This window comes from Opisthorchis viverrini (genome assembly GCF_000715545.1).
Source record: "Opisthorchis viverrini unplaced genomic scaffold opera_v5_324, whole genome shotgun sequence".
Classification (NCBI taxonomy): Eukaryota; Metazoa; Platyhelminthes; class Trematoda; order Opisthorchiida; family Opisthorchiidae; genus Opisthorchis; species Opisthorchis viverrini.
The window spans coordinates 287,657-301,894 of record NW_008751987.1 but is presented as its reverse complement, the minus strand read 5'-3'; the positions used below and the strand labels follow the sequence as shown (position 1 = coordinate 301,894).

Genomic DNA, 14,238 nt, shown 5'->3' with positions numbered 1-14,238 from the left:
TAATTGCGTGACAATACATGTGCTCTCATAAGCTCAGTTTAAGGTGGACAAGTTACGCGGGATCCGCGGCGAAAGTGTGCACACTCTAACTCATTGTGCGCGAGCATTTTTCGTGATGCCACATTAGTGGATAATTGAGTATCTTCTTCAAGTTCATTTTGGTTGGCTTCTGAACTTTGATGAATAAAATATAGACGATTGGATTGTGCTACCTCCTCATTATGTCATACATGCTAGCTATATTGTTGAGTACAATGACCAGGTAAACTCAATAGCTGATCTTGCACTAACAGCTTTTGTGCCACACATCATGTCCTGATGAGCTCCCTTTGATAGTAGTTGTGAAGGCAGAAGATTTTGTCTCCCTTATGTTCCGGATATGCTACATACATTTGAAGGTTATTTACGCCATAGTCATTCCTCGCATTTATAAAAAAAAATTCACTCCATGGCTTGGTAGCTCAGAACGCTTGTTTGGATATTATTTATGACGCTTAACCGCTGTAGCGCTATCTATGGCGGCGACTTTTGGCCGATTCATTAAAGCTGTTTTTTCTTCATGAAGCTGTGCATGTTTCTAGTAGCTAAAGTTTGGATATGTAACCCTTTAGGTTGACGTTGTGCCGGTTGCTTTCTACCGTTAAAATAGCGTCATAGAAAGCATACCAGGTACATTCGAATCACAGATAAACGTGAAAATATAGCTCCCTGTTTGGAATCCATCAGTGGAAATTCTTTGGCAGTCCAAATTATCATACACGAGAGATTCAGTTGACTCTTCAATGAAAAACAATTTTTATATGCGATTGTGTGTATTTGTTGAGTCAATCGTATTTGTAGTTGATGTATGGGGTTTTGCACTGGCCACCATAAACGGTGCGTTCAGAGTCCAGTATTCCGCGCCCCCGTTTCTGCACTGATAACAACATGATGACGGTGCGTGAATCGCATTGCTTAAAGCTTCAAACTCACGCCTCAGAAACTCCATTTCTTATCAGACTGTTTAGATTTGATTTTTGTAAACCAAATTCATCTGTAAACGAGTGAAGAGGTCTGAATGTCCAGTTGGTGAGGAAAACCTTAAGCCTTATCAAACTTCTGAGTCGGAATTTGCGGCTAACTGGAAATCCCGCTCCAAGGAACATTATTTTTATCTCCAGTGTAGCGCAGCTTCAAAAAGCTAGTTATTACTCCATAAGAAACAGTAAAAAACAGGTTCGAACATACAACTTGTATCACTGTAAACGTTTTCTTTGGCTGTATTTTTTGTAATACAAATTGCGTGTGTCACGCAAGATAATGATGACCATCTGACCTCTGCAGGCGGTCACACCTATCCGCTACATGCAGTTAGGAAGTGTAACCCGATTTGCTTTTGTTTACTCCAACCGGTATAGCATGGACCTTCACCAACTCCGCTGAAATAACGCGCATCTTTAGTGATGGCAATATACAACAATCCTGATATGGATTGGAAGTGCAGTGGCATTCCTAATGAAGTAATTCTGCTTAGTGTATCGGACCAATTGCAGTCGGGCTTGGTGTCAAGCAACTCCCACGAAGCTTCTTATACTCGCTCTATGGGTCATTTACTGGTAGTGGTTCTCCCTGGCGGATTTTACCAGCATTGCTCCTGTCAAAAGCATACAAGTAAAACATACTGTAAGTTCCATATTGTGACGGTTTGCTGTCATGTTTTACATGCACAACTGAACGCGCTCAACACTGCACAAAGTATCCACGCCTTGGTTGTTGTTATGGGGGTTTACAACTCATGTGTGGTGTAAGTTTGGTTACGCGTCAAAGATAGCAGTTCAGTACCTTTATGTCAGTTCAACAGAATGGTTATAAGTAGCGTTATTTAATCATAGCTCCTCAAGTATTCAGTACGGTTTCAGGAATTTCTGAAGTTCGTTCACCTAACAGAAGGATGCATTAACCGATCCTGAGTGAACTATCCAAGTTTTAACACTTAACAGGACACAGGTCTATCTTTTCACTATCGCCTCCTGGCTGACAACTGATTTTAAGTTTAAGAAGCAACTAAGACGTCGAAAAGTTCCGTCATACACTGGAATCATTGTTTGTTTGTTTCCACGCCGTATGCCTGGATAGTGGCTTCCACTAACCAGTGTTGTGCTGTAATGCGCCTTGTAAGATATACAGCACAATATCATTCAGATGCATCGCCCACAAGGATTTTCGTTTGATACGGTCAAAATCAAGGTTGCAAACGAGGGATCGTGTTGGGAGTTATACTGGTGTTCTAATGGTTGTTGTGGAACACGTTTTTGGCACAGTTTTTTTCAAGACAACCTATTCACTCTAGCATTTTGTGAGTATCCTCTTCCTAAACAAAAAGCATTGCAGTACGCATGATGTGATCAATCCAGACACAGTATGAGTGGGACTAGTTAAACGACAGCTTGGGCCATCACCACCAATGGGGTTAGCATTAATTCACAAATATTCTAATCTTGAGAAACCCTGTCCATTTTGGGTGATTCGCCTGAAACAAAAATGTCGGGTATCTATCCAGTTTGACGCGGACTTCACCGTCGTACCCACCGTCGTATTGTTTGACCTCCGCAAGACACAAAAACCAGTAAGATAAAACAAGGATCTTATCTAATCTCTTGGATGATATAACATAAAGCCGATTTACATCCGATTAACAACGATGCCCAGTGATCCTCTGTGGAAAGATAGCAACAGCTTTTTGGATCCTTCAGCGCCAATCTATCAATAATACTATTAAAAGGTGAATAACCGACTGATATATTTGTTGCTCTTCTGAGGCGACACAAACTTTATCCAGCGAAAACGAGTCTAGTGAGCACAATACAAGTCTTCTGTTTCCTTCTTGGAGCTTCAGCAAGCTCTGCGATCTGTAGATGACAAGATTCATCTTGAACTTTAACTTATTTTCGGTTGTGCAACAGTCAGTCAAGTATCAATTCAGCGCGTGTTTGCTTCGCGCTAACAGCGTCTACCAATAATCATTAGCTTATTGATTGTCGCAAATTTGGTGGGTCTGTCATTAAGCACAAAGTATCAGAAAGCTCAAGTGTAGATCGTGTGTTGTTTTTCAGACTGTCCACGCGTTCTTTACGACTATTCCGTGTTATGATAATAAGGTAACAAACAAGTAGTGGTGATGACGTCACTTGTGATAACGCAGTTGTAAAATGTACGATAGGGTTTCAGAGGTGTCAAAGTCCTTAGAATTGATATGAAACGGGCACCATCCAGTTAGCTTGTTTTTCTGGAACTGTCGTCATTGGATGACGACGGTGCCAAAGCTTTCACTCACCTTCTTTGTGACGCGGATGGATTATGCCACACAATACAGTTAGCAACATCCCTCGTCTTCATTCACCGTTGAGCCACTCTCCCAGCTGTTTTTAGCACTCGTCCTTGACTGCTGAATGTGATGAGAAACTTAAAATCATGCGCGTGACATACTTCTCCTGTAGTCTTAACTCAATACAAGGAGATGGTCCATCAACGAGGTACTCCTGTCTAGCGGCTAAACAGATTTATTTCTGTTTACAACAGGATAGGTCTAAGTTGTAGCCTGGATCATGTGAATCACTGATCGACCCATGATATGCGAGTTCCGAAATTCCAACATTACGCACACGTTCTATCCATCAGTCACAAAGATGACCCCAATAAAGCACTCCGGATTTAACTGCATAGGTCAGCTGGAAATTTTCCGCTGTCACTTAGGCTAGACTGATTAATCAATCCGCAGCATGTGTGCAACGAAGACTTTTTTAGAAGATATGAGCTGATTTTAGTCTAAAGAACCAAACATGAATTTCCCACAATACTGGCACTCGTCCACGCTTTTGTCCCTATTTATTTGTGTATCAGTCATACTGTTAGCTTTTAGCAAAGCGATTGAGGGAAAAAGGTAAAATATTGATATCCGGCAACCTCTGTTTTCTATTGTGCATTAGTGTATTGAATAGTGGAGATATAATATTCTAACTATTTTTAGTAGTCAAAGGTACTTCTAACTTCATACGCCTACTGACATTCCCATTTGAATGCATAACTTAGGCGTAGAAAAGATCACATCCCATTCAATGGCTGTGTTATTTGCAGAAGTGACGTCTTGGTTGGAAGAATACGTTTCACTTTCTTACTCAATAGTACTTTTCTATACAATAATGTTGCATAGTCATGGAAATTTCTTAGAATTCTAATTCAGCGGATGCCCGACCGGAATATGGAAGAATTTCTATTTTACCATAATTTCTGTTTTAATAAACATAAATCAGGGCAAAGCTTGGGTTCCTGATTATCATTTAACACAGAACCCACATGGTTTTTGCAACCGTTTAAGTGGATATGTCATGACAAACTTCTGAATCTTTTCTTTTGCTAACAAAGTATGATGACAAAATCAAACATGTGAACTAAACTCTTTTTTAATAGAGAAAATGGCTTGTTTGTTGGACAGCTCTGTACACAGATAAAGTAGAACGTCAATCTAATAGCATCTTGACAAAGATTTCAGTACTTTGCGATTTAATTTCGGATTTTGTGCTCAATGATCGAAGGCCGAAACACCAGAATTTACTACGTGCGACTGGGAAGGAGGTCGGCGTCTACCCGAATCAATTCGAGAACTGCGATCTCCGCGTGTAGATACAGAAAGGTGGACGGAATTTGATCGACGACTTCCAGACGACGAGAGACCATATTGAGCACTAAATGCAGCTGAGCGCAACCGGGCATTGATGTTTCGACAGTGACACAGCAAAATTAATTTGAACGGCAAACGGAATTCTTGGTTAAATTTCGCGTAGATCAGTGGGTTCAGAGAACTGTTGATATAACCTGGAATTGAAATGTGAAGCTAATTAGTGCTCGAGAGTTATCGATTACGTGTGTACCACAGAACTCTCAGAGCAAATATGCATTATTTTCTGAAAACAAATTGACCAGCAAGCAGGGTTCCTATTGTTTGTCTCCCACAATTGCGCATTTAAGATTATTTTAATAAATAAGCTTCATCACCTACAACTTTCTTCCAAATAACAGAGGAGTGCACTATGATAATCGAGAAGATAGCAATCCAAATTGAACGATTTCTTCATTGAGGCCTTAAGGAGAGCTTAGATATAAGCATAAAAACTTAGCACATGCAATAAGAGAAACGTGAGCAGCAACGGCAGAAGAATAAATGCCACGTATGTCTTTATGATGATTCCTTACACGATAAAAGCTGTGGTTACTTGAGATTATATTAATTCTTCTTGCTTCAATTTCTAAACTCTTGGAGAACAATACCTACCAGCGTACAAGTCGTTCAACTTACTGTCTTAACCGGTTGCTCAGACGATTGTCTTCGTTTGACTTGAAAAATTAATACTGTGCTCACAAGCAGAACATCGTGTTGCTAAACTTGTATGAAATATGTGAACAGGCTGAATTCGATAGATTGGTCACTAGTGAGGTGCGAATACAACATAATGTGATTGCTTAATATAATATTTTTAACAAATATCTATCAGCAGAACAAGGGACGTGTAAAAATGTAGATGGGTTTCTGGCCCACAACTAAGCGCAACGGTAAATAAGCGACAATGTATCAGTGTTGAAACTGTCACTTAGTGAAAGTAACGAGTTGAGGCAAGTTACTTGCTGGTGAATGCTGGTTTATCAATCCATTAGACAAGTTCGCCTGCTGTTTCTAAAGATGCAGTCAGTGATTTAACCGCGCTATTTTAGTCGGAGATTGTGTCCATCATCTTAAATTTGGTAGTTTTATTTTATGGGCTTTACCGATTTCAAGGTTGTGGTTGGGAGCTCAGTTGTCTTAGTAATGTTGTGAACATAAGGCATCAGTAGCGTCAGTAACGAACGTTTTGTCTCATATGTTCTATATTCCATGCAGTACATTTGTGCCGTTCATTGCATCAGTTCGGCCAACAGTTCATATACTTCTGTTAAGTGATTTTCAAGTGATGTGATTTCGTTATCAATTAGAATCCAGAGAATCTTGACGGATCCCAACATACACCTGGCGATTACTGCCCTATTTGTTGACCTAGACGCAAATATGGTTGCGTATTCATTATCCTGCTGTTTTTAGCGGAATGTTTTGGACGCCTGACACAGCAGCTTGCTAAGAGAGTGCGTGGGCGTAACTCAACGCTTCAGCTAAATGGCGTGCCACATAATTGACACCGGTCACGTGTTCATTCGAACTAGTCCCTCTACGTCAACGACCGAGTACGAAATAGACTGTCAGCTCAGTCCTGTGGCCTGACTACAGCCGATGCAGTCGAAGTACACTTGCGGAACCCAGTTCCGTGCAGTCAAAGACAGTTCATATGGGCGTTGAGTCTGCTTTGGTCACATAACACGAATTAATGAAACTTGTCACGCAGCGGTCCATCAGACTTTCCCACAGGATTCGATTAGATACAAAGTAGAATGTGCGGACGAAATATCCTCCATGTCTTCGCGTTTTCTGATTCAGTACCCGAACTTAGCCGCTTAATGCGTTACTTGGCCCTATTTCAACCATTAGACATCTACTAACCGAACGACGAGATTCCGAAAGTAATACAGTTCAATACTATGTTCATGTTCAAACCGTGGGGATATTCAAGAAAAACTTTTCCCCACAGATATAGGGTGTTCCGTTAACTGACTTGTACCTTCATTTTCTCACTGACGCTGATCGGGCAAGCTTGGACGGGAGTGTATTTTAAGCCCATAATTTAAGGGTCATCTGGAGAGATGAATACTTCTTTTCGATAATCAGGAGGTCCGCAGTGCTTTTATGGACGGTGTCAGATGTAACGGTAAGAGGGTTATAGAGAACGCAACATAAATTGGGCCTTCGATCACCTGTGCATACCGCTTGCGGGGCGAAAATAATTCTAACTAATTTAAGGCGATCGCTTGTGCTTCACATTCAAAAGCGCAGTCTTCAGATCTGAATGCGTAGCTGCATTTATCATTGGTCCCAATGTAGTCCCAGTAACTCAAAGTAGCGTTCATAGACACTTTTTCCAAGTGGCATTTATCGTATCTTATTCTTTCATTTATTCCGTATGAGCGAGACGACCTGGATTGCGCAGAACTGAGATTAAGGATTCCACTCGGAGTATCAGCTGATGACATCACGTGGGATGAAACGTTCACACCTGCATGTCTCACTTAGTAATCCCACATCATAATGAATCAGTGTATTACTAGGTATTATTTTATGCAATCATTGCTGCCATGCGGATGACAATATTTTTAATCTGTAGTCATCTCTGATTATTTCTAGCAAAAATACCGCAAGTGTTTCATCTTCTACCATCAAGCCTTCTTATTCACGCCGTTTCATTAAGCAGGAAAACTGGATGTTACACAAACGTGCGAATCTTACTCCAGTTGGCATAATAGACCGACGTGTGGAACTAGTGTTACTTATGTTTTCCTCCTGTATCATAATTATCAAATAACTCTAGATGTTTATCAGAAGAGTTTATCGGCGAAAGACTTTTCTTCGTACGGAAAACCACTATAGCATTCAGGGGCTGCAGAAACAAGATTCAAAATGAAGAATACGCACTCCATGCATGACCAATCGGCTCTGAGAAAACGGATGTTTGGTGCCCACCTCACAACTCATCTATACTACGCTAATTGATACAAATTGAGTAAACATCACTAATGCAGATTTTTCAAACGTAACTATCACTACAAACTTCCTTCCGCAAATAAGTTTTGATTGAAAAAGTGAAGCTAAATTCCTTAATTACACATAAGATTTTGCTGAGAAAATTCTCGATTAAGAATATCATCTGTTTATCGGAAAATCTAGTTTACATATTAACGGCGAAAGTCAATGCTGCAAGTATGTTACATCTACCATAATACAGCTTGTGCCCGCCATTCCTTTTCGATTGTTTTGAACTGACTGCAATGGAAATAGAAGCCGATGCAGCGATTTGCATCAGCGTATGTGATTGCCTCCAGTTTTTCATTGTTACCATATCTTAAAAAAATGAATAGTCTTTTGTAGCAAGAAAACTTGGATTGTTTCGTTTCTTCGTCAACTTCAACTTATTCCCTGCTGTGTACCTAGAACTCTCTTCTCAGATTCATTATCCTCTCAGTTGTGTGCAATACCTTATCCTTAGAATCCGTCACCATTGATTTCTCCACAGATCTGTCAATGATTCAATAACCTCGTTTTTACCGTTAGCTTTTATTCCTTGCTGAACGAAACCCAATGTACCAGGAATCAAATTTTTCCCTCACTGCATGGCATAACGGATGATTTTACGTTGCATAATCTACAACACCACTATATGTAAGCCGAAGGTGCCTATGATGAACAACATATCTTCTTGATGCAGAATACAAAGACAAGTCTGCCTGTCCAGTTGATGATTAAATTTGTAATAAATGAGTTCGGTTAAGTGCTTACTTGCACTCAGCGTTCTTGGTCCACATACCAGAACCGTTACGCGGAAAAACAAACTGATAAGGCGGCACTGATCTTCTAGTGGCTGGTTCCATGAAATAGCCGGTTCTGTCGCAGTTTCAACTTCCTCCCACTAACGCAACATATTCTACTTAGGTGATTTAATTTTTAACGAGTCATCTATTGTCTTTTCAACTGGTGCGGTTTAAATAGTACAAATCCACTACGCCTAGTTGCACTGAGCTTCTTAAAATGTCAAACATGTATCTCAGAAGGGAATTATACTCACAAGCATTTTCCAAGTTAAATTCTGTGCAACAATCCTTCCGGATTCCCATGCACGTTGTGACGAATAAAGCGCTTTTATTGTCTGGTTGTTTTAAGCCTCAAGATTATTAGAAAATACGGCAGCAGTTAAACACCGCAAGATGCAAATTATTCAGACCACAGGGGAATAAGCATTTTGGGGACTAAATTTTGCCAAAACTTACCCAGCCATTGAAGAAATTGGAAGCAGGCTTTTGGGACAAGCCCATCTGTTTTCATTTTACCTGCTTTCAGAAGAGCAAGTAAGAGCTGGAAACAAAATGATGTAGCACGTTATTAGATTACTAACAAAAAGTTTATCATCAAGCAACTCTGTTATCACAAGAATATTATCTACACATAGAACATAACATAAAAGTTGATACCTAGAATAAAGTGTCAATAGTCAGTGGTTACTTTCTTGTTTTAAATAGTGGCAAGTTATGACAATTCCACCTAAACATGTGTACCCGGAAAAGTTGAAGGACCGTCCATATTATACGATAGTTCTTAGCCAATATCAAAATTTTATTCGTTGCCATTTAATTTATCATTACTGTGGAAAACACTGGTTTGGACATTATCACAGCGATATAGTGTATGTTTGGTGTACAACCAGGATGATATCGCCCCACATAACTTTCGATTTGGCTTCCTGTTTGAAGAATATTTCAACAATTTGGCAATCAGGGAATGTAGCTAAGTCCACAGCACTGTGTAAAAACCGTCTACTGCAATCGTATTGAGAAACGTGATTTTTATGGTTGCACGCATCAAATCCGGTCATAATTATGGTCTATAAATCTTGTGGAGACAAAAGTCCACAACTTCAAACTGGACGCCTAACAAAATCTGAATGGGTTGAGTGTGAAATAAAGAAAGCTGTGTGGCGCAAAAGCTTAACCAGACAATCACGGAGCATTTTCGAAGTTGAAAATATAATTCCTGATTCACATGGCTGCTTGGATGGCTGTTGAGCCATCAGCCTCCCTAAATTTTATGTAAGAAACACTAAGGTGGTCACAGGATAATAGTCTCGGGCCATGTTCTGCGCAAGATTGTTTCATATATTCAGAACTACTTTTATCAGGAGAGGGGACCACACTGATGAGCGGATATCTTGAGTTGAAAACTTTAGTTCTCAGACATTTGCTTTTGTGTAACAGCTTTGCGATGCTTATCACTGTTGCAGATGTGAATGCATAGGTTGTATTCCGCACCACAGGATGCTATTTAAATTGATTAAAGTCTTATCAAAAACGTTATCTGAAATACTATGCAGCTATATCATAGACAGACATTCATCCTGGATTACTGATGTATTGGTTGCTACAAATACGTTTTTTCCAGATTGCACCCACTTTCTGTTTTACCGTTCAAACAGGAAGCCGCGCTATTTCACTGAGTACTTTCCGCTAACAGAACAAGCCTTGTTTGCATTTGAACACTTCTCTGTGATTACTGATGTATCCGGCCTACTCAAAATGGCACACTTGTCACATTATTCTGCGGTTTGAGGGAACATCCTCTCACTATCAGATTTTTTTTGACATGCAAATGTATAAGATTCTAGAAGATAACAGAAAACGTCCATTTTATCGTCAAACCCTGACGTATTGGGCGGGACAACCGGAGTATGAAGATGGTGGACAGCGGAGGCGGTGGAGATAGTGGTTCACTCTTGCTACTGGATTTATGGGTCCATATAAATAGTACAAAAGCATTCCCCGGAAGATGAAAAGCTATAAACATTCGTTCGAAATTAGTGTATTGTAGCGAGATATAAAAAGTGCAACAATGAAGGACAGTTTGAAATTCTTGCACCCTCTTTGTTGAGGTCCACATGATCCCCCAGCACACGGCTTGGACCCTCAACTGAACACTACTGTACCGTCACTAGTATGGTTATCAGTTCTCAGCCCGGTTTCCTAACTGAATTTTACCCCGTTAAAGCGCTGAGCTCTCGTTGATTGAGGGTTGTACAAGACATTGAGGCTTTGTGACCTCGGCGTCCTCCCAAAATATGCTCAGCTTATTTTTATTTGCATAGCTTGGAACTGCTTTCTTCCACTAGAACGAGGTTTGTTCCAATTGTCCAGAAAACATTTTGATTTTCTTCAATAATTTTGAAACCGCTTCAATGTTTTTGTGGACGCGTTTGGTTGAAAAACAATTCAAGGAGGTCACGTTGAAATTTCTACGCTGGTTCTTCTGAAAAGTGATTGATGTGGTTGAATGATAATTTCGCTTATCAGATATGTGTGAAAGTCACTAGTGAATATGAAGTTGCAAAGGAGGATGAGATATGAAACTATGAGTCCACCCTCAGGAGCGTATAAAAGTTAGTATTTTTAGAGAGAGAATGATCCGTTATGCAATGATGTTGATGGTGTTATGCAGTGCAAAACATCTATATAAGTGCAGGCTGTCGTCATACCTGGAGTTCAAATCAGTGTAATGCTAACAAAATAAACTTTGGCATCAAAAAGTGGCTCACATTTAGATAGTGAAGCATAAACTTTAAATAAATGGCCTTAATTTGCTTTACAATAAAGCTAATGGACTCATTTAGATGCATAATAGCATGAAACCGTGATGAATTTAACGCTGTCTTAGGGGTCCAGTGAGAACAAAAATATACCGGATCCCTTACACTCCTTTATCGAGGTTGTCGGGGTTCACTGTTCAAGAGTAGCTGTTACATAACTATCGGGGACAGAGTTGATCAGCTGTTCAGTAGTGCTTTGCATGCTCATGTCATGGTAGACCGCAGTAAACCTATACTCCTACCAGTAATGATCGCGAGTGCATTTTCAAGAGTATTTATAAAGAAGCAAACAATAATTTGTTTTTCCATGATAGCTAAGTGGCATGGGACAATAAAATGAACCAATATGATTGAAATTAATAGTCATTTCAGATTCTATTGTTAAAACCCTAACACACTAGCTCCGTTTCGAACATGGAAGAGTCAAGTTTGAGATTATGCTGTTATTTTGCTGCTGTACCTCTGTTGAGGAAGTGAAAATAATAATAATACTGAGATGAGATTCTTAGTGAGTTTCCGCATAAACGCATCGCCTTTGAGGTTGCATTTGCACAAATATTAAAATCCTGACCGGCTGAATTTGCTGCCTTCAAAGTGTGCCTTAAAATTGTAACTTTCGATTAAGGCTATCGAGACAAAATGCCTAATAGCACACTGTTGTTTAGATTTTCTATTCAGAAGTTCTAGTAACTTGACCGATACTTGCAATTAATCCAGATTTTGATTATCAGTAATAGTAAGTGGCTATTAAATAATGATTTTAAAGTAATACAGGGCGGCATTGTCACATAAAGGATGACATGCACTCATAGGAAAGAAAGTTGAAATCATCAGAAAGTCGGTTACTTTTGAGATGGTATAGTCTTGCTGATAATAATTGTTACATTCTTCACTCTATTTTGAAACACAATTAATTTATATGTTTGCACGTTTTACGTCAGTTAACAGTTCCCAGTATCGGGCCGATTGAGGCCTGCAGGAAGGAAATATTTGTCGCAGGTTAATACCGCAGCAACAAGTACTCGCTGGGTAGGACGTTTACCAATAGCGGAAAGTATTCAAAATTTTATTCCTTGTTTAAAAATATGCCACATTTACTTTCTAACAAGTTTACTATCCAAAATAATCTAGGTTGTTCTCTGGACCAACTGACACTCCTTTTTTTGCACACATTAGTGGACAGGTATACCAAGTTCCCCATGGTGGCACCTGATGATAAATTTTCATATGAACCAACATTATTGCCACATTTCTTTCGAATTGCAGTAACTCTGGGAAAATTAAACCCACAGCATTTTGGGCCTGTCGTCTACATGCACTGGCGTGTCACTTAAACCTTTCCACATTTTGTGAATGATTTGGAAGTTGGTTATTGTATTCTGAGAGTGAAGTCTCAGGTTCTTAGAAAAATATCGCAGCGGGCGGATGAGATAACTGAGTGGAAAGCTTCAAAACGCTGGGGTCTATAATATATGAAATATAAAGAGATTATTTCAATCAAAAATTATCTCAATCTCAAAGTCTATCATGCTGGTATCAAACGAAATCGGACACAGTATTTTGTTCACTGTTGGTATCTAAAACAACTCATAGGTGCATCTTAATACACAAGTATGCATGTACACGTGTTTTACTGTATCAAAGGTTTATTAACTTTTATTTAAAACACAGCTCCTGAACAAAGATAAATCCTGAGCGCATAACTCCTGGGGTTTTGCATCAGGACAGAAATGTTTCAAACAGATCAGAGCTAGGACCCTTGACCTCGGCCATCCCAAGAAATGGATATGTATACGCCTTGCCCCGTAAGTTGTCCTATAGTGTCTCGCATGAGATACCAGAGTATATATATATACTAACGTAGCTCATGTAATAAATGTAATGAATTTTCTGGGGTATTTATTCGAAATATACTTTTAAATGTGATGAAAATGGCAGTTTTCTTATGGCTGACTGGCGCATTTATGGATAACAGACTTACGAGGTAAAATCACACTCACACGCACGCCTATAAAGTTGATTTTGCAGTACAGCAAGAGCTCTTTTAATGGGGTTCATGTGAAACAACTTTATTTCTACGCCGAAAGTTCTGGATCACCGGATTCAGGTCCTATAATCCTCAGAGACGCAGAAGAGTATTCTTTACATTCCTGATGGTTATATTAAGTAGCTTATAAGTATCTAATCCGTCATTTTCACTAGTAGAGTGAAGGTATTTGGCGTTCGTAATGGCATGAATCGACTTCCGACTTTTTTAAGGAGGACTTTTCTGAATTATAGACAGGTTAGTTTTTTTAGAAAATATTCGTCAAATATATGTAAAGTTGGTAATTATTCTAATTTAGTTTCTTAACGGAAATAAGCTGGAATCTCTTCCCTGTGGAATGTCCGAGAATTTCCAAGAAAGAATTAAATGAATTCTATCCAGACTCGCAAGTGACAGTTATATTAATCATCCACATTTATGAAGGTTAAGCACAAACGTTCAACACGAACACATATGCCTTAGCCGTACAACCTGGAAACAAGTAGATGAGTCTATAAGCACAAAGCATAAACCTAGAAGTACCATCCAAAGAAGTTCAAAATAATTTGCCCTTCAACGTTCCGAAAATTGAGACAGGTTATAACATTTCGACACAGTTGGCATGCATGCTTATTTATCATTTCGGTAGGTACAAAGAGCTTAAACAATTTAACCAGAATAATGAGATTCCCCCAAAAACCAATCTGAAACGAAAGAAAGACATAAAAAATATAGTTTTTGCAAACGACCTTTTCCAGTCCGGGCGTGGTTTTCATTCCTGTATATTCGATTAAACTAAGTTGCCCAATTTGTGAACGAATAACAACGTAGCTTGGGTTACTTCACATCACTCTCAACAGAGCATGAAGACCAATTCGGTGTGAAACATCAAATATTATTTTCGCACAAACT

General features: G+C 39.4%; 1 protein-coding gene across 1 annotated transcript in view; it reads right to left on the bottom strand.

The window, feature by feature from the left end:
• Positions 1-4,247: 4,247 nt before the first annotated feature.
• Positions 4,248-14,238, bottom strand: part of T265_10062 (hypothetical protein) — a gene marked incomplete at both ends in the record, with an annotated part of 34,451 nt that continues 24,460 nt past the window's right edge. Inside the window, 2 exons of the mRNA XM_009176320.1 lie at positions 4,248-4,851; positions 8,938-9,022. Of these exons, the coding sequence (XP_009174584.1) occupies positions 4,559-4,851; positions 8,938-9,022 (378 nt within the window). The remainder of the gene's footprint in view (positions 4,852-8,937; positions 9,023-14,238) is intronic.